This window comes from Parasteatoda tepidariorum, chromosome 4 (assembly GCF_043381705.1).
Source record: "Parasteatoda tepidariorum isolate YZ-2023 chromosome 4, CAS_Ptep_4.0, whole genome shotgun sequence".
NCBI lineage: Eukaryota > Metazoa > Arthropoda > Arachnida > Araneae > Theridiidae > Parasteatoda > Parasteatoda tepidariorum.
This window is the reverse complement of record NC_092207.1, coordinates 79,635,516-79,660,953: the sequence shown is the minus strand read 5'-3', so window position 1 is coordinate 79,660,953 and position 25,438 is coordinate 79,635,516. Positions and strand designations below refer to the sequence as shown.

Sequence of the window (25,438 nt, the reverse complement as noted above, 5' to 3'; positions counted from 1 at the left end):
ATAAGATTAAGAATAGGTTAGAAATTTCTCAATAAGAGTGCAATGTGTCTTAACTGTAGCACTATAATAAATCAGAATTTTATATTATAAATTCAGGTTTCGGAACATAGAAGCTAATTATAATTTTAAAAATCTTTTAAATGAGAATACAGAATTATAATTTTCACACAAAAAACTTTTTGTAAAATAGTAAATAATGATAAAACAGTAAACTATACAGATATGATTAAGAATATAATAGAAATGTATGAAAAAAAGTGCGAAGCGTTTTAACTCATTTAGTGTGGTTCTATAATGAAATAAAATGTTAAATAATAAATTTACGTTTTTGGAACGTAGAAATTAATTATAATTTTAAAAATATTATCTATGTGAGTATGGAATTATTATTTTCACACTAATTACTTTTTTGTAAATAGTAAATAGTGTTGAATAAATAAAATATAAATATAAGATTAAGAATANGTGAATGGGAAATTATTATTTTCACACTAAACACTTTCATGTAAATAGTAAATAGTGTTGAATAAATAAAATATAAATATAAGATTAAGAATAGATTAGAAATTTCTCAATAAGAGTGCAATGTGTACTATAATAAATCAGATATAATGTAAATAAACACAATATAATGTGTACTATAATAAATCAGATCAATGTGTACTATAATAAATCTGTAGCACTATAATAAATCAGAATTTTTTATTATAAATTCAGGTTTCGGAACATAGAAGCTAATTATAATTTTAAAAATCTTTTAAATGAGAATACAGATTAATATTGATGTCTTTTTGTTTATTAACAAATAATGCTAAATGATTAAAATATAAAGATACGAAAAGGAATATAATGCAAATTTATGCATCTATTTGCAATGCATTTTGACCTTTAAAATTTGTAGTAATATGGAAACTGGAAATGTATATTAATATTAATTGTTGTCACAAAAGTTTTTTCTATGCGATAGAGAAATTATTATTTTCATATAAATGAATTTTCGTTAAATGTTAAATAACACTAATGAATAAAATATAAAGGTACGGAAAATAATATAATACAAATTTATGAATCAAAATGTAATGCATTGCAACTTATATGCTGTAGTAATATAATGAAACAAAATGCTTTATTATAAATTTACATTATCTGAAGATAGAATTTACTCATCGTTATATATATCTTTTATAAGCGATTGGGAAATTATTTTTATAAAAGATCTTTTTAAAAAAAATTAATATTGCCAAATAAATCAATATAAAGTTACGAATAAGAACATAATGCACATTTATGAATCAAAGTGCAATGAGTTTGAACCTATATATACTTGCATTTTTCAGAATTTTAATATTATATTATAAGTTTCCGTTTTCTTACAACTACTACTTTCTTATTAACTACAAGTTAGGAATTAACTACTAAAATGGTTTTCCATGCGATAGGGTAACTATTATTTTCGAGCAAATCACTTTCCATTAGATATTAAATAATTCTAAATGAATAGAAGAGATACAATAAAAATAGATAAATAAAAGATACAATAAAAAATATAATACAACTTCCTAAATCAAAGTGCAATGCTTTTTGATCTATATACTGTAATGAGATAATGAAATAGAATGTTATATAAATTTGTGTTCTCGGAACACAAATTGTAATTATAATTTCAAAAAAAAATTTCTACATAAATTGGGAATTATTATTTCCATACTAATGACTTTTAGTTAAATGGTAAATAATGCTAAATGGATAAAATATAAAGATACGATTAAGAATATATTAGAAATTTATGAATAAAAGTGTGATGCTTTTTCCCTTGCATATATTGTAACAATGTAATAAATGAGAACGTTATATTATGTAGATTAATAAAAATAACGAGATTGATATAATGCTTAGATTAGGAAAATAATCCAATTGCTTTTCCATCAAGATTTAAATAATAAAAGGCCTGAGATAACAAATCTTTTTAATTATTCATTATCATCTGCAGTATATGGGGAGTCATATATTTAATTTTAATTATATAATCTAGCATTACGATTTTTTATTTTCCTTTAAATTTGCCGTAAGATTTAGAAACTCAATTTGCAGATAGATTGTAGGTACATAACGTTTTATAGATTAAAATAAGCAGAATACTGTGTAGTATATCGATCAAAAATTAGAATTTCTTAAGGTAGAGATTTTAACAATAAATAGATATAAGAATAATATATCGGAATGCAAAGCTATGAGACTAAGGTAAATAATCAGGCTACGTCTTAATTCAAAAGTATAATTTATTTTATGTGGATTTAAAGTTAAAGAATCAGGTTATGCCACATAGATTAAAATGCATAAGCAAGATGTGATTTAACATAAATTAAATATTCAGTTTTTGCCGCACACATTAAAAGGATTACTCATATTATTTTATAAAGATTAAAAATAAAGATTCGAATTGTTGTTGTATACCCAATAAAATAAAATTATCGTGTTGAAAGGAACGAAACCTTCAAGCATATGTCTCAATTTTTTTCTGAAAATGAAATTGGTAGATTTTTTGTATTGCGCACTTTAAATGAAATTTAATAAAATATGCAAATTAAGAATTACCCTCAAAGTAAATATTTATGATGGATTATACAAATCACTGATTACAATTATAATTAAAACAAATGATTGATTTTACTAATAATTTATTTTAGATATAAATAAAATAATGATCGTTTAATTTAATTTTGAATTAAATAATTACTCATAAATTTTATACCTATTACAATAATTGTTTATTGTATAATTGTATTATTATCATTTCAGTTTATGCATGCTTTATTATGTAAAATTAAATAAGTAGTGGTAAGTTAAGTCATTTCTGCTCTTAAGATTCAATGAAAATAACTACGTTAAAATAGTAGGTAACGAATTAAACTAAAATACGCTGTGCATTTAAAAAAATGAAATTATGAATTTAGAAATTTCTTTTATTGTATGAAGTTTGTAAGCTGAATAAAATTAATAGGTAAAAGAACTAAATAAAAAAGCAATAAAGAAAAATATTTCTTTTGTTATTCAAAAAATATAAATTGATCAATTTGCAACTGTAAAAGATATTTCTTGTTGTAAAAAAATGATGGAAGATTTTGAATCCAAATCATTTACTTGCGTTGGTTTAAATTTTGAAGATCGTTATTGCACTTCAGTTAAATAATGAATTCATCAGTATAAATGATTTCAATCATTTTAAAAAGCAGTTTACCAAGATTGAATGAGTTTTGAAATAGACCCTGACAAAGAAAATTTCGATAATGGACGCATTAAGATATTTAATATGTGAGTCCTAAAATGAAGTTCTATTAAACAGGAAATGGGCTTTTTGAAAATAGATTCTTTATTGCAAAATTTAAGTATGATTTAAAATAATTGGTACTTAAAATATGCGTTATGTTGATATTGTCTAATATACTTAATGCGAAACATTATTTAAGTAATTTTTTCTTTCAATTTAATGGACCATCACTTCAGTTAATATTCATAAATAAATAATTTTCATTGATGTTACTATTTTGCATTATTGTTTTCTATATTTGAGTCGAATTCAAATGTTAAATCACGTTTGATGTTAATAAGCTAATGGATTATAAGATTGAAAACAAATGTAAAATTTTGCGTGTTTATCTGTTGTATCAATTGTGCCCGAAAAAGAAATCTGGTAAGATTACCGGAATTGCATGGTACGACTTTTCTGGCGAAAAAACCAAACATCTGTTTTATATAACTAAAAATAAACGGTATTTAAACCATTCATTTGGTAGTTTTTCCGTTCATATGGTAATGGTTTAGGAGAAATTCTAGTTTTCAAAATTATAATTCTTATAACCACACACTTAGTTAAACATACATAACTGAAATTTTTTTTTAAAATAAAGGGTTTTTATATCATACTATAAGGTATCATAAAATTACGAAATTTGATATCACATTTACCGAATTACATCACGTGTTATGAAATGATATTCTATTGTTAATTTTACCAAAATCTTTACGAAAGCGCTTCGGTAAAAATTATTGAGATTTTTGGTGTTCCCATAGAGCCAAAAACACGATAAATTTTATCATTTTTTGAGATTTTCAACCATTTTTTTTCTCAATGTAAAGAAAGTACAATTCTTTTCATACTGAGAAATTATCTTTTTAATTTATTGCACTTTAGGAATTAACATTGTAGCGATTTAATAATTTAGTTGAATTTTTTTTCAAGGAAACTATATATCTAAGGGAAAAAAATAATAAATGTTTATGCTTGTTAAGTAATATAATGGATTTAATATTTTACATAGACTTCCTATTCGACTTACATTAAATAAAATAAATGTACAAATTGAATAAAGTTTTCCATAAAATATTAGTAACTGCAGCAAAGAATAATCAAATATATGTATAATTATCTGTTATGTTATAACATATCTATAACTTATAAATATATAGTTATCTGAAGAAACTCTGCTCCGAATGTCGGCATTCTTCTGCATTAAATGAATCACATTATTGTAACAACGAAGTAAATAATATTCTTTATTGTAATAAGATTGTTCTCCTTACCTTTATTGATCTGTACGATGAATGGAAATAGGTTATAAATTTTATTTGCATAGATATGGAAGCAAGGAAACATAGATATGTAAACTTTGTTGGAGTTTTTATTTATTTTTATACTGTATTTATTTTATAAGGGAGGTTCTCTTTATTTATTTATTTTTATATCATACGTTGAAGTTATGCAATTAAAGTTGTAAAAACAACACGAAAGTTTAGGAAACCTTATAAGTTTCTTTTATTATTGTTACAATATTAGACATTTTCATGTTTAAACTTGAGTACTATCAGTAATAAATTTGCTCTCCCTCATTTTTCTCTGCCCTCTCAGATTTATAATTGCTATAAAGAATGCCTATAAACCATTTAGTCATGAAATTATTGTCATATTAGTATCAACTCAATATGGTAGTAATTGGTGCATTACTAAAAACTTAATAAACTAGTGACAGCAATTTAGTCTACTGGTGAGTAGCACATTGTTCTGAAACTAAGCGTCTAATATATTGGACAACATTTGGTACAATATTTATCACTTAAAAAATAATGCTTTAATTTTTCTTCGGTTTGTATGTCTTTGCTAAGAGTCCATGTAAAAAAATATAACTGGATTCACTTTCATTGGTTGGAAATTTTATTTATAAGTGAAAAGTCATAAAAAAGGTAAGAAATTATATTCAAGTGATTTTTTAACAGATTTATGGCACATAAATATCTTATTGTTAGAATCTAGCAGCTTTTGTTTCATGCACAAAATGTGTGGAAATGCACTGTAAAAATTTCCTTTAGTGTGCAAAAAATACTAAAAACAACAATTCATCTTTTTTTAAAATAATAATCAAATGTAATTGAAAAAAGTATATTACATTTAATTAATTTATTTAAAAGAAAATCATTTATTTGTGTAAGTTTTTAGAAGTTACTTATTTGTAAAGTAAAAATTACTTTTTCTGTTATTATTTATAGCTTGGGTCTCAAGAGAATTATTGTAACAACTGATTATAATAGTGATTAGCATACTATTAACAACTCGATGAGCTAGTGATAAGCATATATTGTAACAAATCAATATACTAGAGGTTTGCACCCTGATAAAAACTGAGCATACTAGTGATTAGCATACTAGTTACAATTGGTACACTAATAATAAGGTTATGGGTAACTCCTCGATATGCTATTGTGATGGGTATACTAGTAACAACTCAGAGTAGTTATGATAAATATACTAGTCAAAACTCAGTGCTCTAATTATTAGTATACTAGGCACAACTTAGATGAATTGAAAAAATTTTAGCTCATACAGACTGAAAAGTATTCGAAAGATAGTTACATAAGTTTGAAATTCAAGATAGTTAGAAATTAATGCTAGACATTTGCTTTGTTTAATAATTTTTGTTTGTAAAAAAATTTTAAAACATTGTTTTAAACTTTTCTCAAAATGGTATTTTGCGATAGATTTATATACAATGCTTTTTATTTTATTATTTATAAAATTAGTAATAAAGTTAGCTTACTAATTTTAAAAAATATTATAGTCGTTACTAATACATTAAAACAACCGGCACATTTTGAAATATTGAAGAAAAAATTAGTATTAAAAAAATTATTTAAATAATTGCTTTGTAGGTTTGGATCAACAATGTCTTATTCTTTTTTTAATATCTATAAGAGTGTTTATTTACAAGCTTCATATGATAGCAGCCTTAAATAGCATATTATTTACTATAAATTCAGGAGTTAGGCCTGTTCAGGTATTGAAACATCAAGCAAGTAAAATAAATACTTTTCTTAGAAGTGCATAATTAAGTGCAATAATTGAAGTTGATATCGTCGCTATGGTAATTTTTTAGAAACCACAAAATGAATATTAAATAGCACGAAAGTTAACCAGAATTCAGTATTTATTTCATAGAAGCTGTATTCTGTTTCACAAGTTGATAAATTCGTGTTTATGGAATCACTTCTTAGTTTCCGAGATATGTTGAATAGCTATCACGATTTGCGTTACAGAAGTAGTTCCTAAGCAACGTTTCTAGAAATTAGGGTTAATGCCCCAAATGAGCAGTTTGTAATAAAACAATATTATTACTTTTGTTTTAATCATTTTAATTTGCAAAATTCCTAGTGAAATGTTTCTCATGAATTTTCATTTAAAAAAGTAGTTTATACTACGTTTTTATTAAGTCGCTGTGTGTATGGAATCTTACAATCGGAATTTCAATCAATGTTCAACAACTTAGACCACTCAAATTTTTATTGAATTTTTTGGTGTATCATGACAATTCTAGTTTCAATAATTTTTTTGCCATTTTTTAGAAATAGAATATATCGTGATATTATTCCCAAAGTCAATTGATCTGCAATAAAGTTTCTGACAATTTCTCAGGCTGGCTAAACAATTCAAAGTTTAGATGGAACTCACTGCTAGATGTCTTTGTAAGTTTCAATTGTTTTTAATTACTAACAGCAGATTTAATAATGGAATAGAATTTAAACTTCCTCAAAATTGCAACCACTTTCAGATTAGGCAGGTCACTCAAATCTCAATTTGAGATCCGTGCCATTCACAATACAAGTTTCTATTTCTCTTTTATGGCAACTACAAGCATGATTTATCATCATTTGATCTTCTAATTGCAATTATTCGAAATTTCAACCATTTTGGGACTAGTCAAATTGGAATCTAATGGAATTCAATGTCTGAGAACAGCAAAAACATTCAATTATTTTTTAATTATTTCAAGCAAATTTTTCCTTATTTTATTAGCAATCAAAGTTGCGATCTCTTTTCTGCAAACTAATTAATTCAAAACTTGAATAATAAAATGAAAGAAAAATTTCTTATGCTGCAGATAAGAAAATAAAACTATTTTTGCTACTAAAACGAGAGAGATAGGGTGCATTACCTTCGTTATAAATTTCTTTGACAACCAAAAATTTTATTCTTGTCTTTAAAAAATGATCAACTTTACGATTTTAGTTTTCCGTTACGTTATTGGAACGGAAAAAAAAAATTCTTTTCAAATTTTTAGTACTTTTACTATTGAGAAGGTACTTCTTAGAATTTTAATTTTATTTTATTATCTTTTTTTAAAAACAACATAAGTTTACTAACTTAAACTTCAACCTCACTTTTTTTTTGCTGTTGTTGAAGAAAACGTAATTAAATTATTCAAAGTATATTTCAGTAGTTATAATCAAGAACTCAATAAATATTAATTTGTTTTAACGTCAATCATTACATAAGTCAGTAATATGTCAATAAGTGTGTCACATCAAAATGCCAATATCCATACACACTATTTCATCATTAATGCCAAAAATATTCAAACATTACGAATAATCAATTAAAAGCTTAGAATGAGATTTTCCATTAAAAATATCATTAAAACTATAATTAACGTTATATTCATTTGAGAAACATATAAGTTTTATAAAATTTCATAACTATTTCAGCATTAGATGCAATTTGTTAAATAATCAGAGTCTGGAAACTATGTCCTTCATTTACAAATATGAAAAATTTGCTGTTTTATCATAAAGTTAATTTCAAATTTCAATTTAATTCTTAAATATTAATCATGACTACAAAATTCCATAATTAGTTTTATAATGCCTTAATTGTCTCCTATGAGAAAACTGATTTTCTTATGAAAAAGATAATGAGATTTTAATGAATGTTCTTATTGCTTTTGTCATTGACTAATGGATGTGCAAATTGCGCATATGCATATACTTCATTATAAATCATTTAAAAACGTGGCTCGTTTGCTTAATTATAAGTGAAATGTTTTGATAAGAATATAATATTGAAGAATTAATCTTTCGTTTAAATTTAAAATGAAACCTGGGACTCGAGCTTGGGCAATGATACGAGAAGCGCTTTTATCTGAATAGCACGGAGTGAAAGAATGTAAGGTAACTTTACTTTATTACATTAATACTTTCAGAAATTATCTTAAATTAATTAAGTTTAAAAATAATGAAGAAAGAAATAGCTATGGTATATTGATTTTACAAAATATGAATGTTTGAAGCAAAGCATTATAATTTGAAAGGAACGAAACATAATTTTGCTCGAAAATAACTTTACGCGTTATTTATAAAATGAATAAGTTGAATTATGAGTGGAAAATTTTATGGTATTCAGTGAGCAAAATAAAACAAAATAAAAACAAACTGAAAAACTTTATTATTTACAGCATTATTATTAGAAATAAATTTAGAAAGATATAAAGTGTTAAAAATAGATGGATCTGGCGGCAAATCTGCTGTACGAATCTAGACAAAACGTTTACTAGTTTCAGTCAAACTTAGTAGAGTACGTTCGTGCTAACGTTTGCTGTGCAAAAATAGTTTGTTCTATGAAAAAACGATTTTTTTTAGTGTTAGAATTTCACCGACTGAATCAAAGGGCTGTGAAAACGAAGCGAAGTTTCCAATAAAAATTTGATGTTTCTAAAGAACCGGCGAAAAACACAATCAAAAGTTTGTTTAACTATTTTTAACACCATGCATTTTTCAACGCTATATATTTATTGCTTTTCTTATAACAATGCGACAAGGGGAAAATTTTTATCTCAAACTGTGCTTTTTTTTAAAATTACGTTCCAAATGGTCCAGTCATTTAGTGGGCAATTATATCATCTAGAAATTGAATTTTCATGTGATATGATATAATAGTAATGATTCGCAGATATAACATAAAAATATGCTATTTAATTTGTGGAAATGAAACAATAAGTAAAGTACTGAGAAGACGTATGCTTTATTCGATGGATTTGAATTCTGGACCTTCAAATTATGGAGATTTACCGCATTCTGAACATATATGGTCCAGTAGTTTAAACAGGAGATCAATCGGGAGTTAAGCTATATTAGTCAATGTAATTTTCACCTTTTGTATATTTCATCATATCTGGGAAAAAATGTCGGTCAATAATATTATGCGCATAATTCTAAAAAAAATCAAAATGTAACTTTTCTTATAAAGTTTTGTTTTATAATCTTTTATTATATATTTTTTATTATACATTTTTTATTGTTTTTTTTATGAATTTTTGGTTATTCACTTTAAAATTTGTCGAAAACTCTTTAATCAGTAAATTTTTTAAAATTTTACCTTATTTTATAATATAATCATTACAAAAAAAATTGATATCAGTTAAAATAATTTCTGAGTACTGAAAGTTCATAAAGTTTACATTTAAACTTTCATTTTCTCAAGAACTAGTTAGCCTTTTTCGTGTTTTTTTTACCACAATTTCCAGTTTTATGCTCCGTCTATAATTTGATGGTCAACAGTTCAAATTTGGCGAAATAAAAGTTATCTTTATTTAAAAAAGTACAGTTTTGAGTAAATTTTTTGCTAAATTTAGTTCTTAAAACCTTTAAAATCACATATTAAAGCGTGGCAATTCCATAATTAGATCGAAAATTATTTAGTCGTTTCAATTCTTTTATTTGCACACAGCAAAATCATATTGTAAGATTAAGCTTATATTTACTAACAAAACTAATAAATATGATCTTACTAATAAAGTAGAACTATTGAAACTCTTAAGAAAAAAGTTCATTACAAAATGAAAATGAATTGATAATCTTACTGGGAGGCATCGATGAAATAAATTATCAATGAAGCAATACTGAGAAGAAACACCAAAACAACCTGAAATAAAAAATAATCAATTACTAAAATTTTACATTTCTTAAAGCATTTTTTGGATAAAATATTTTTAATACTAAAATATTTAAGTAAGTCAATAAATACACAGAATACTTATAAAATATTGCCTTTGTATCCTTTTGGTTTTATAAAGTATTGTTATGGTGTATTGTTTGGTTTATAAAGTATCTATAAAAATGCAATAAGACTTTTTTTATGCTTTAATATAATGATACAATTTTAAAATTGATTAAAGGTTATAAAATTACAACTCGTTTAGAAAGTGTTTTGGGTAAAAAAATACATCGATTTCCTTTTTTCCCCGTAAAATTCAGATTATTGATCATTAATTTATATAGTCTCTTCACTCTGAAAAAAAGACCGAGAACCGTAATTGGAACGACATTTTAAACAATATTTAAAGTAAGTAATGTTTCGTAATTCAAGTCGGAGATATACACCCTTTTCCAGAGTGATTACAACATCAGGGTAGGAAAACAAAAGTATCTGGTTAGGTTCTAGTTGGCGTCAAAGAACATTGCTGACATGGGCAACAAACATGCAATTCTTTCACTTTTTGACAAATAGCAGCACTACATTATTTCGCATTGTTCCACTCCTTGTCTTGAATTGACACACAGATCGCTTGAGTCTCAAATTAAAGCTCTGAACTAAACTCCTGAACTGAGCTCAAATTAAAGCCCAGGGCTTTATCTTAAACCACGTCAAGGACGAAACTGAAAGTAACTATTATGAGCATAACGTTAATTCATGGTTAGGGGAGAAATATTTTATGAGAAAAAATGACAGACATACCCATATCTTATGGTAACTTTGCGAACATAAATTTATTTTTACTATAAGTGACTTTAACACTTTTTGCTTTTTACTGACCGTAATCTAGCTGCTAAACTTTTTTGATTATAGAGTTTAGCGTGAATGAAAACTGTCACCTTTGGTAACCATATCTCTGTCTTTGCCTAAAAGTTTTCATAACTATATAGTTAAACGCACGTACTTGCGCATATTTGCACTAGAAAACAATTTTTGAAATAAAAAATAATATGTGCTCGAGTGTGAAAAGTAAAATATTACTAATCTGACAAATCAAATACTAAAATAAAAGAGTTTTCGAAAAAAATAATAATGCTTTTTTAAACCAAATAAATCTAAATTAAACCCCTTTCGTGGTGCGATATATTCAACTAAAGTTTACCTTATTTATTGACAAGTATTTAGTTAGACGACAAATATTTTTCTCAAAGTAATTTCCTCTCCGAAATTTTCAAATTAAAACGATTCTGCTATTTCAGTACAAAAAAGAAGTATAAAAGCTATTTTATGCAAACTAGGAGTTATGTTGAATGAGTTTTAAGATTAACAATCAGCGAGTCCATTTTGGGAAAAAGAGAGTCTTGAGTTGTTTAAGCCTGAGGCACGCTTGGTAAACTCATTAAAAGACTCTTTTCTGTTTGAATAGCTAACTATCGGAGTGATTAAAATTTCCAACTCCACCAGAAGGTATATGTAGATATNCATATATATATATATGCATTTATTCAGTCTGCTTTCTCAGGTTACTATTTGAAACTCATTTTATTTCATTCATTTTTCATTTTTTAATAATTTTCGTTTAAATTTTTTACATTTTTCAGAATCATAAACGCATTATAAAAAGAAATTTCTATCTTAGGATAATTGTTCATTATTTTGAAATTAACGTCTCTGAAAACAACACTTAACGGAATTAATAAAATAAAGCTTGTAGTAGCTTGTAGCTTGTTTATTTATCCAAAAAAGAAACAAACTCTACCAAAATTTCATAAAAAAGACAGTAGATATCCAACAAATGTAATTAAATCCCTTATAAAATCATTAAACTAATCGTTTTTCATAATTTTTAACAAATTTATTAAACATCTCTTTGTTAACTAGATTTATATTTTCACCTAGTTATGTTTTATCTATTTTTTATTTATAATTTTTGAAAATCCAATTCGGGCAAGTCCATGGTAAAAAAAATCAAGGCAAAGAAGGTGTTTTAAATCAATTTTGCAAGATTTCGGTAAGTGAAAGTATGTTTGAATTCGCTCTTCGCTTTATATATTAGTTTTTGCGTTAAATCTTATTTTTCTCGAATTTTTATTTTATATTTTTTGTTTAATATGTTTTATTTCGTATTTTCTGCTTAATATGTTCTATTTTCGTTTCAATTTTTTTGGTGTTCCACACTTTCTTGTATTGATATATTTTACTTTGGCTATATTAATACAATATTAGAAAGCACTCTATTTTGAGGATATAATCGTGTGAGCTGACGAGGTAATGATATTTTTTACTTTTTTGTTGTCCGGCATTTAATTTTTTTAAAATGTTAAAATATTTTTTAAATTTTTTTTTGTTAACAATTTTCCTTCTTTGCTGTAAAAATATAGATAGTTTCCTTGTTTTCTTTGCATTTTAAAGTTCCTTTATTTGTTTGTGTATATATACACATAAGTGGCCATTAAAATTGCTCCGCCAGGAAGGCGATGCACCACGACTATGAAATTTGCAGGACGGATAAAAATTTTTGTGGCTTATCAGCGCATTCTTATTGCGGCTTATCTTGTTGTGACTTATCAGCGCATTCATGCAAAGCAGGAGGCAGTAGCGACGCCTACAATTTGTATAAAGGAAGAGATTTGACAATAAGTTTCTTTTGCAGATATTGAATTTTAGCGATGTTCACGGATTAAAAAGTTTTTGTTATTCCTCGTGTAAGAAAGAGAAATGCCTACCATCATGTTGTATTGTAGCCTACTGGGTCGAATTGTAGCCTACCGGGATTGTGGTTTATCATACCTATTGTGGTTTATCATAACTATTGCTGCTAGCGTGGGTCGAGATCCCATGACTGCTAGCAGAATACGGAATCGATGGGTTCTTGACGGTCATATGGAGCGCCGTGCTGGATCTCAGCGCCCCATCACTAGCAGCTGAAAAGACAGACATGCTATCCACACGGCCTTAAGGGATTGTACAGCTACGTCACGAACAATGAGTCAACAAATTGGGTCATTTGCAAGACAACAAGTGTCTGTAAGAACAATTCGACGACGCATGGACTGGACGCTCAACTATCCTTGAAGCAGCATCACAGGTAGGAGCGCCTCCCATGGTGTGATCAACGGCGAACCTGGACGCAGGAATGGCGTGACGTCGTCTTTTCAGATGAATCCAAGTTCTGTATTCAGCATCATGATGGCCTCATCCATGTTTGGCGACATCATGGAGAACGCCCATTGGCAGCTTGCATTCGACATCGTCATACTGGCCCATCACCTGGAAAAACGGTATGGGGTGCCATTGGATACACGTCTCTATCAGCTTTTGTTCGCGTTGCCGGTATTTATAACAACAGCCGTTACATTTCTGATGTGTTAGGGCCAGTTGCTCTGCCTTATCTTCGAGGCCTCCATAACGCTACGTTTCAGCAGGGCAATACACGACCGCATGTTGCCAGCACTGTCCAGACCCTCCTTGACGCAGAACATGTTCGCCGCTTGCCCTGGCCAGCACGTTCTCCTGATCTCTCACTAATTGAAAGCATCTGGTCAATGACTGCCGAACGACTGGCGAGCCACCACTCTTCAGTCACCGCTGTCAATGAATTGTTGCATAATGTTGAAGCTGCATGGAATGCTGTATCCGTCAATGATGCCCAATCTCTGTTCGACTTGATGCCCAGGAGAATAACTGCTGTTATTGCTGCCAGGGGAGGCTTCTCTGAGTACTGTTTCCACAGGATCTATTCATCCAAACATTCTGAAAATGTAATCACTTGTTCTTCCAACTATAATGTATGTGCCCAATAAATATCATTCCGTTATTTGCATCCCCTTCTGGTGTAGCAATTTTATAGACCAGTAGAGTATAGATATATTATAATTAGTATCATTATTATTATTTTATTTTTTATTCATATTTTTTAGCAAAATGTAGTAGGAGCAATCATGGATTGATCCCGCGGCATGGAATTATGGATTAGAACCGAATGGATTACGAATTATGGAATAAGAACAGCATAATTCCTGGAACTGCTTAGATTACTTAAAGTATTACTTTGGATGTCCTAAAATATAATTTTATTTAGTTAAAAAATAAAATATAATTATCCTTACTAGAGAACTATAATATACATATATAGTTAAAAGAGGAGCTTTTGCTTCAGTAGGTGTGTAGAAGCGTAAAAGACAACAGCAAATTTATGCTAATTCGTACTCGATTGTTTAGAAAATCTACTGATGATATTCATAGTGCTCCAACATTGGTGTTTTTGGAAAGAAAATAAATCAGGTATGATGGCAACTCATTCGAACTTGGTGTAAGCTTTACCCGTTATGAGAGTTAAGATTAAAGTTACACCTCGCTTATATCTTATTAATTCGCTACACCCAATATGATTACTTTTACCCTTTTATTTCTGCACAAGGATTATAAAACTACAAAATAAATGTGTTCATTACTGCAGTACTACCCAAATGGTGTTCCACTGTAACCCAGGAAACAATAGAAGGGTTGAAAGGGTTCCGAGATTTGAAAATTTCTTATTTGCTTATTTGATTAGTACCGTTTTTTTAATCAGTTTTTATGTTTAGATACAATCAATAATGGATTATTTATGTAATATTTCGTATGCCTTATGAAACTATTTAAAGTAAAATACCAAAGAGAAAGAAATGGCAAAATGTTTTTGAATAGATTTTTTAATAATATCTTTAACAAATTATGAAAATGATGTGTATTTATGAAAAAATGAATTAGTATATCCTGTAACTTTTTTTTAAATAAGTAAGCTAAATTCAATGGTAAAAAATAAATATATGTTTCTGTTGCAATCATTTTCACTGTTTATAGTTGCTTTGAAATCATATTTTGACTTATTTTATTCATGTTCAGCTCAGTATACTAAAAAAAAATTTCAAAACTAGATACAGTACAGGAAATCAAATTTGACACTGAGAAAAAAAGTTTGATAAAAAAAACAGAATATGGTAACATTTATCGTGCTTCTAGATCTGGGGGAACAACAAAAAGCAGCGTAATTTTTACTGAAGTGCTTGTCCTGATTTTGGTCAAAATAATATATGGTTTCATAATATGTGTTAAAATTAGTTACATAAATGTGGTAAAATTTGGTAATTTTATCACGATATCTCAAAGCATAATCTAAGAATAATTTAAATTCACTTTTAAATTTGTATTTTTACTAAATACGTGCCAATTAGAACTATAATTTCGGAAAACAAAACTTCTGGTAAACTGTTAACATACGAACGGAAGAATTACCAAATGTATGATTTACATACAGTAAAACTTGTGTAAGTTGACCACTTGTGGTGCATTGTTTTAGTGGTCAACTTGGACAAGTGGGCAACTTATAGAGGGGGTGGGTCATTGCTTACTTTTTCGTTTCTTATATCATGTTGCTATTTAAATTTCTTTTTGACTTGACTTAAAAATTATATTTAGCAAATAGCCAAATGAATATCTTAAGAAATGTGTTTAAACCTGAATGAACTTCAGTTTGTTACAAATAATTCTAATAATTAACTAACTTTTTAAAAGAATTATTTCGTTAGTTCTGCATGTGAAGTGTTTATTAAAAATAATTTCCTAAAATATCAGAATACGAAAACATGTAATTTGAAAACTTTAACAAAACAGAATTATTTGAACACTTTAAAATTTATTCCGTTATTACTACACTTACAAACCTATTTGTTACAAAAATATTTCATCATTGTTGTTTGGCGCTGTTGTTTAGACTTTACATCAGCCCAATGTCTTGAATGAAAGAAATGGCCAAAAGCTGACCCCCTACAGTTTCCCCAGATGGTCAACTCTCAAAAGGGTTTAGATTAGCTTTTTGCACTATTTTACCAAACAAGTAAAATTTTAACATACATTGCGATATGACAGAAACTTTTCTGAATTTTTTTTCTCTGTTCAACTTATGAGGGTCTTAGAATAGAATTTCATAATACTCCTAGACAAATTTGACTTATTTCAGTGGTCAACATACAAGATAGACAGGTGGTCAAGTTACAAAGGTTTTGCTTCTTTATATAATATAGGAAAAATTTCGTTCTTGGTAATTGAGGTCAACTTATGCAGGTGTCCAACTTACAAGGGTGGTCAACTTGGCAGGTTTCACTGTACTGTACATTTTGGTTTCATTACCAGAATTATGGTTCTTTTTATCAGAAATGTCATTGCCATACAAATTCGACAATTTCGACAGAATTTTTTTCTTCATGAACAGTCGGACATAAATCTAATTTAAGAGTAATTAAATATTTTAAAAGTAAAGTAGTTTCGTATTGGTAAATAATACATTCACAATTGTCTTTACATACTTTATTTAAAAGGTCTGAGGTTCTGCAATGAGAAAGTCGAAGGGTTCCTTAAGGTTAAAAGCCTTAAAGTTCCATATACGGAAAATATCGGGATCCTCTGCATTGCGGAATATCCGGTATATTTCATGGTACTAACTATAATAGACTCAGATAAAATGTTTTCCCTCAAATCCCTCTATTATCTTAGCGGTAAACTGTGAGAAACAATGCGAGAAAAGTTAATTTATTGAACAGAAAAGCACGTTTCTTTCTTATTCATTACTAAATAATATTGCTTGCTCCTTAGAGACGCTAAGTGCATTTGGGCATTGTGGTAAATCACGGCAAATGTTGCGTTTGCATAATTAATTAAATACAAGCTTTTTTGCATTAGGAAATGCAAAAATTTATCAAAAAAAAAATTTATTGTAGTTTATGAATTAAAAAATAAAACAAAAATTGAGCTTCATCAGAGATTTCTTAAATTGGATAAAAAGAAGTCCGAAAACTTAGGTTTACATAATTAGATTTATAATATACTATATGCATAAATACAAACGTATTTTTTCAGCATTTATTAGTTACCTGTTCTTAAATACATTCTTAAGTATAGGAAACACATGTAATACTTTTTTATATTTCAAATCATTCATGGAATATATATATATATATATTTCTCTTACACGGCGACAAAAAAAAGCCTCATTACAACTCTCCGAATGGCAACGCTAGAAAATCGACCAATGATTGCCGCTAAAAATGTCACACGCCAAATCTAGCTGAGGTGGCTCAACACATAGCACTTTTAAAAACGGAAACTNTATCTAAAGCCATATATACATATATATATATATATATAGGGAGAGAGAGAGAGAGAGAGAGAGAAGCTTAAACATGGAAAATATTAAGAAAAAGAGAAGTAGGAAAATTATTAAACCAAAATATTTATGAAAATATTTTAAATTTTTTTTAAAAGTCCTTGTTTGACCTTTTTATATGTAGTATAGGGTACAGAGATTTCACTACAAATTAAAAACAATGGCTTAAAACTTTTTTTAAAGAATATTATTTTTCATTTAACTGTACATCTTAAACTTTTAACGAAAGTCTAAATTCTCGAAAAAGTTACTTAAAACTTAATTTATATGAATGTGCTTTGTTTTTACTCATAACTCTTTCTCTAGTTTTTCTTCTTCTATTACTATAATTGTAAAGATAATCAATAAATAATGACTATGTCCCGACTTGCCTGAACGTGTCATCGTGTATAACAATTAAGTTTTGTTCGAGACCTTTCCCAGACAGGTCAAAACACAATCCTCAATCACCCTTTCCCAAAAAGCAATGCAACTTAATTGGCAATGAGAAAAGTCTGTTTACAAAACGGTATTTGTTTGACCTACTCCGTCTCTAGCCATCAACTCCTAATGATTGCTTCGGAAAAGTGGAGGGAAAATAATAAGGAAAAAGCTAGATCGATTCCATAACAAAAGGGAAAAAAATCCCCCTTTTTTGTTGCCATTTTTTTTCTCTTGGACTGACTAGTATAAAAGTCTTATCGACCAAGAAGATGGAAGGATGGTAAAGAAAAAAAAAGGGGTCTAATTGATGTCCGAGAACTACATTCTTCACGACCACCCCCCTCCCGACCTGCAAAAGCCTCATCGGTAATTCTGGTGACCATTCTTCCGAACCACCCTTTGGAAAAGCTTTCTTGAGAATATTGAGTGGGAATGATTATTACGTTGTGAAAGAAGTGTGTAACTACATTTGGGACAGAGACCCAAACCAATCACCTGGGAAGTTGGCTGCGAAAATTACCCCCCATCCATTTGACACGTTCATAATTTTTTCTGTGGCTCAATGGCCAGAACAGCGGTTCGCAATTTTTGTTTCGGTTATGGAACCCCAAATGATCAACCTTTTTATAACGGAACCCCGACCTTTGTATAAATAAAGCATGTATGTGAAGACAGTTGTGAGTGGTATCAACCAGTAAAAGACTATTTAATTTTTAAAATATTTAGTAAGAGAACAGAAATTTTTTCAGCTTTTTATGGAGCAGTAAGTCGTTTAGTTGTGCATTTGTATTTGGTGTTTATTATACATAAGACAAAAATGAAGCAAATAAGTCGAATTATGGTTTTCGTTTAGCTTAAAGTTAGACAGAACTCTTACAAACGTTGAAAATGGTACCAGCGGTTTAGTTTATTTACTTCGATTTGTAAAGCGTGATGGGAAATACTAATGCAATTAAATGAGGGCAAGTCTTTTTCATAATTTAAAGTTATAGTTAGTAAGAAAAATTAATGTAATTCTGTTAAGAAAATGAGTTATTTCATTATATAACATTTTACTTTAATTATTTCAAAAAAGCTACCGACATATGAAATCAATGCTATGTTTTGAGTGGCTCGAAATTTATGTCCAAATTTTAAAAATCATTACTGGGTGAAAAAAAATACTAACTCTCGGAATCCCTTAAACTCTTCCCCGGAACTCTAGGGTTAGAACCATTATAGCACTAATGAGTACTGCTGGTTTAGAATGTAGGTGTTCGTGGTTATATAAAAAAAGTGTAAATTAATATTTTTTTCAAATTCCAATTTATGCTTCATTTCTAGTTCGGATTAGCACACTACACTCAATGGATTCTTTCTATTTCAGTGAACAGTGTTTCTTGAAGTTATTTCACCAAAAAAAAAAAAATTAAATAAAAAAAGAGCCACAGGTTAAGTGTCTTACACTTAATGCAAAGATGTAATATTAAACTAGAAATACCAATTACTGTAAAGAGTAATCTGGGCTTTTTAACAGAAAAATAACTAAGAGATTTTTTTCACATAACTGAATTTATCGAAATGAATAAATAATTCAAGATTATTGAAAAATTTTATGAGCTCTAAAAATGCAGCGTTTGAGTAACTTTTTTAAATATATTAAAAACTTGATCACTATCTCAGTTCATCTTTTTTTATATCTATTTTTTTCTGTTACCTTCGGAGAAGACACTGCCTAATGATAGACTAAACTTCAGGGAACAGTCACGAAGAACTGTTGTAAACTTACAAAATTTATGAAAATAGCGTATAATTTAGAAAAAATAATTATTTCATATGATAGCAGAGCCGTTAAAGAGCAGTCTTAAGAAAGTTTTTCGAAGCTCTTTTGCCAAGGAAAATATAAATAAGTTACAGTTTAAGTGCCTTGCACTTGAAATAAAGCCGAAATAATGACAATAAATTTACTATCTTACGGTAAAGAATTAGCTGGATTTTACAATGAACAGAAAACGTAAGTATATAGAACATTATTAGGATTTTAAAAATCGCCAATTTAGAGGGATTTTTCTGCTTACATGACAATCATTCGCACCAATGAATAATTTTCAAATAGTTTTATTAGTTTTATGAGTTCAAGCAGCGCAGGGGAATAACTTTGAATTAGTAACCTTTTGTTGTTCGTAAAAATTTTGCTTAAAAATTTTCAGATGGAAATTATTTTTATTAAAGTCGAAAAAAAAAATAACTCCATTCTAGAATAATACGTTGAGTGAAATTACGAATGTTTATTTTTTAAATTTTTAAAGCTTTTAAAGTGTCTGATGAAATATTTTTCACACATAGCAAAAAAAAAATATATATATATCAAGAATATTTTGAAAGGGCACAAACTTAAAAAATAAAGAATAAATCTTTTAAAACAGATTTTAGTACATAATTAGTAATAAAAAATTAATTAAATATCAATAAAATTAATACGCATTTGTTAATATAGTCAATATGTTTAAAAAATAATTTAAAATAATAACTTTTAATGAAGCTCTCTAATTTAAAGGCGAGAGAAGAACTAATGATTTGAAAAAATAAGCAAGAACACCTTTTATTCCCCAAACCTTCTACTATTCGATTTAAATGAAAGGTAAATCAAAGGACTGAAAGTAAAATTAACAATCTTTTAATTTCTTTAGAAGTGCGAAAAATTGTATTGCTCAGTATTAGCTACGACGAAGCAAAATATCACGAAAAAAAAATGCATTAGTCTTGAGTGCAATCTCATCTCTTCCATAATCAAGAGATATTTAATGGAAACGTAATTTATCAGCCTCTGGTGGCAACATTTATTGAGCCTAAAATGGCGTCAGAATGTAGCTTGGTCCCCTTGAGGATTTCTTTTTATTGAAAGAACTCAAGAGAGTTTCGTTTTGTTAAGAAGCAAGAGTGGCATGTAATTTAGAAGACAAGCCTCATTACTCTCCCGATAAATTCTAGTTGCAAGGGGCGAAAAATTTCACAAAACAAGGTTTTAAAAACCTTAATCTGGAAAATTTTTAAATTGAGTACCTTGTAAACATTAATTTCTTGACGGTATTGTCTCCTAATTCATGCCTTTTAACACAGTTTATTTTTTGTTGAAACATATTAGAGTACTTTTATATTGTTGAGGATTATGTTAAAAATATTTTAATAATTTTTTCGATTTAAAGTGATGAAGAGAAAGATAAATATATTGTTTGAATTTTCATTTAAGCAAAGTGAATTTATGTTAATGTGGTTTTAATGCCCCTAAGGTGTATTTTTGCTAAAGAAGAAAGAGTAAGTTTTGAGTTGATTTCTTGATTTCTTGAAATATTTAAATTTTTGTTTTTTTTAAGAAAAAATATTGAGATAAAACGACTAATTTCTCTATAAAAATAAGCAGTGTATACATTTTTAAGAAAGAAATTAAACTTTTGGTTAAAAAATAAATTTTAAAACTTATTAGTTTTAATTTCAACTTCTTTGTACACGGTTTTCTACTTATATTCTACTTATACCAATACTCTATTAGAAACAAAACTTGTTTTAATCATTTCCTCAATTTATTGATAACATAGCGTATGGGTCGAAAGTATGATATTTGCTAAACAACAGTTTTCGATTTTATCAGTTTACGAATCAAAGTTATAATTTTCTTTTTATATTGAAAAACTAACGGTTGAGTTTTTCTGATTTTGTAAATCGCTTTAAATATGATAATAAATTATTTGGGAATCTATCTTACTGATTAGAAAATTGCAAAAAAAGTTTTTTTCAAAAAACTCAAGTGTACTCCTCTGTTATTGTTGCAATTACAGAAACAACATCTTCTGTAAAGTTTTAGATCTGTAACAGATGTATATANATAGATAGATATATAGATAGATAGATAGATAGATAGATAGATAGATATGTATATAGTTTTTTTTATATGTTTTAACATAGCAATCAAGCTTTCCGTTTTAGCAGGAAGATTTTTTCCAGTAGCGAAATGTATACATAAATATTCATTTTTTTTTTTGGTTTAAAAAAATGTGATTTGAAATTATTTTTCCCACCATAATATACATAAAAACCATTGATAGTTATTCGGGAAAAAGTCTTGATCATCGTACGCATAAATTCTACCCCAGAACATGATGAAATTGGTAGTCTTGATTTAAGTGATTTAAGCGCTGGGGCTGACAGAGATACCGAATCTTATTCGGTTAAATCCTAATTTTATATAGTAGTGGTATAACAGGGTCAGAACTATTTCGTAGTAAGAGTGAGACTCCATCAACTGCTGTGAAACTACTCAGAAATCAATTTAAAAGTAAAATCATATCTAATGTGAAGGTTCACACCAGCAATAAAAAACAAGTTTTCAAATACGAATGTCTAAGTATTCATTTAGTGGGCCAACAACTTAATATGGTAGACACACTTACAAAAAAAATCGAACTTTACAATTGCAAAATTCATGTTTTAATACACATCAGAAATTCTTAATTGCCATTAAATATACCCTAAAACTAATTCGAGTCATTACCTCACAATGACTAACAATTAGTATTCATTAAAACCAAGTGAAAAAAAAAGCTGGAATAATGTTAGTAAATAGATTCAACATTCAGATTAAAAAACTGAGACTAAATACATAAATAAATGAGGAAAACAGCGAAAATAAGAACTAACAATACTATTAAAAATTAATTATCTGAAAATTATAAAACTTTAAAGAAAGTCAACTCTAAAAGATAAAAAAACAATGTTTTATTGATAAACAATTATTCGGTCAGTGTATGAATGAAAAGCATAACACAAAAATTAAATTTGAAATATCAACATTTGAATTTAAAGTTTTTTGTATCAGTCATGGCATTCGAAAAGTTTCAAAACTGAAACCAACCTTACGCGTAAAATAATAAAATTAATACAACAATTTTTTAAATGGATGGAATTCGATGCAAAAAAAAAAAAAACTAATTTTCATTACTATTTAATAACTTTCAAACATAGTTCAAGGCAACAATTATGTCCTCAATGCGTATGACTGCAGCAACAATTGTAGAGCATTTGGTGACAATTGTAATCATAGCGCCATATTGACGTGAATCGTAGTAATATGGGAGATTAAGAAAATAAAAAGGAATAAGTCCATGTTAGTAATATTGGAGACAGGCTTAATCTATCAGCTAGTCAATGAACAGCACTTACTGGAGCAAGTCATAGAAAGGGCTGGAGTTGAATAGAAAAATCAACTCTTTCAATTAATAGAACATTGGCAGCAGAAGCCAGAACATCATTGGCGAAGCAATTAAGGTTTCATTCACAGCACAGAAATATCCAACACTGCATTGGGATGGGTAAACTACTTCCATTTTTCAGAAAAGAAACGAAAGAAAGACTACTAATTTTGGTATCAGGTATGACAAATGTTGAGGAAGTCAAAGTATTTGGTAGCTCAGATATTACAAAGATAGCTATAGAGAAAAACAAGCAAGAACTATGTTTTCTCTAGCTGACGATTTGGAGTATTCATATTCTGTGAGATCCCTCGTTTTTGAAACTGCAGCTTGAAACCGAGGATAAAATAACTGAAGCTTACTTTATGACGGAATGCCTCATTGATAAAATGTTATTTATAATGGCTTATTGACATCACATATTTGAAACAAAACTCTGTTTAGTTCACAAAGAATTGTTTCGTGTAACATCAGATACCAAAAACATTAAACTAATTGAGTTCAGAGACTCTATTTGGTCGATTAAAAACATTACTGTCCTTATTTAGAGTGTATGAAAGTGATAAAACTTTAAGCTAGATCAGTAAACCATGTTGGATGGTGGTCAAAACCTTAGCATACATTTTGTATACATTCATATTTTGTCAGTAAAAACAACATATAAAGGGCGAACTATAGAATTTTTAAAATAAACTTTTTCGAAACACTGATGCAATGGCTTGCTGATTTATATATTCTCAAAGATATAATAATATCTTTTAAAAATCAAACACTTTGTCGCAAATCACTTTCTTCTGATAGTTGAGTTACTAGTTGAAGAAAATAAATATTATTAATGAAAAAAATCATTTAATATGCTTCTACTTTAAATTAAAATAATATGAGGGACAAATCAAGAAATAGCGTTGAAATCGATACAAGATTAATACAATTGTAATAGTTTTAACCATTAATTCTTATGTAGTAAGTATTTAGTATTTTCAAATTTATGTAAATTCGAAACTTTTATTTTTATGATTACAGATTATGATTCTTGACCTTTTTTTTAAATATAATATGGTGCTAAATGCTCTTATAAAAATAGTGTTACTATTAAAAAAATATTACTGTTAAAGAACTTTTTAAAATTAACAGAAAAATTCTCATTTTTTTATGAATTAGCATAAGAAATCAATTCTTTTAGGAAAATCTCAAATATATTTAAAACTAGTGTTAGATATGAATATATCTCTTCTTACAGCAATTTCAAAGCGACACAGTACTTCTGACCGATATAAACTTTTCGAAATGCGTGTTTCTAAAGAAATAGATTATGTTCACTTTGATGGAATTTTTCGCTACGTTTTAAGTTTTTACGCATACAACTATGTTACAGTATATTTACGCAGATCAAAAAAAAGAAATTGAAATTTCTGCATTCAAAATGTTTGTAAAAAAAGCTTTCGTAACTAACTTCTCAGTTCATTAATTCATGTTTCATAAAGTATTGCAATGTTTTACGTCTTATTTTTATAAATTAATAATTATTGTTAACTTTTTTTAAATTTCAAAATTTATGAGATTGAAACATGAAATAATATTTGTAATTTCGTTTTGAAATTTACATTTCATTTAAGTATTGAACAAATTACAATTGTAATAGTTTTGACTATTATTTTTTATGAAGTAAGTATTTTTATTTTCAGGTTTATGAAATTTTGAAACTTTTATAACTTACATAACTATGTTTTTCTATCTAGACCTTGTTTTTGTATAATATGGAACTAAATGTTGTTATATAAATAGTTACTATTACTATTTAAAAAAGGTTTTATAATTATCAGAAAAATGCTCAGATTTCTTTAATGGATTATAGCTTGTACACAAGATAGCAGATAAGATTCTCAGTTTATTAATTCATGTTTCGCTAAGTATTGCAATGCATTACGTTATATTTTTATAAATTAAGAATTATTGTTGATTTTTTTAAAACTGAAACTGTGTGAGATTGAAACATGTATACTTGTAATTTTGTTTTAAAATGTACATTTTATTCAAGTATTGAACAATTTAATATATATATATATANATATATATTATTTAACAGAAGCCGACTGGACTGGGTAGCGGTTAGGAAGGTGACCTGACCTCATATCAGAAAGGCCATGGGTTCGAATCTCGAACAGTGTTTGGATGTTCTTTCATTCCCTGTACTATCTGTCCTTACAATGGGAACAAGGTTGACTTTCCTAATATGGATCCCCTGAAGTGGTCAGCAAATCTGCCCTACTGTTACCTGAATGACGAGTGCTA

The 25,438-nt window shown here is 27.8% G+C and overlaps 1 protein-coding gene across 3 annotated transcripts in view; it reads right to left on the bottom strand.

The window, feature by feature from the left end:
• Positions 1-25,438, bottom strand: part of LOC107437872 (calcium-activated potassium channel slowpoke-like) — a 218,399-nt gene that overhangs the window by 109,347 nt on the left and 83,614 nt on the right. For all 3 annotated transcript variants that reach the window (XM_071180103.1, XM_071180104.1, XM_071180105.1), the window contains exon 3: positions 10,182-10,243. In XM_071180103.1, coding sequence (XP_071036204.1) covers positions 10,182-10,243 — 62 coding nt within the window. The remainder of the gene's footprint in view (positions 1-10,181; positions 10,244-25,438) is intronic.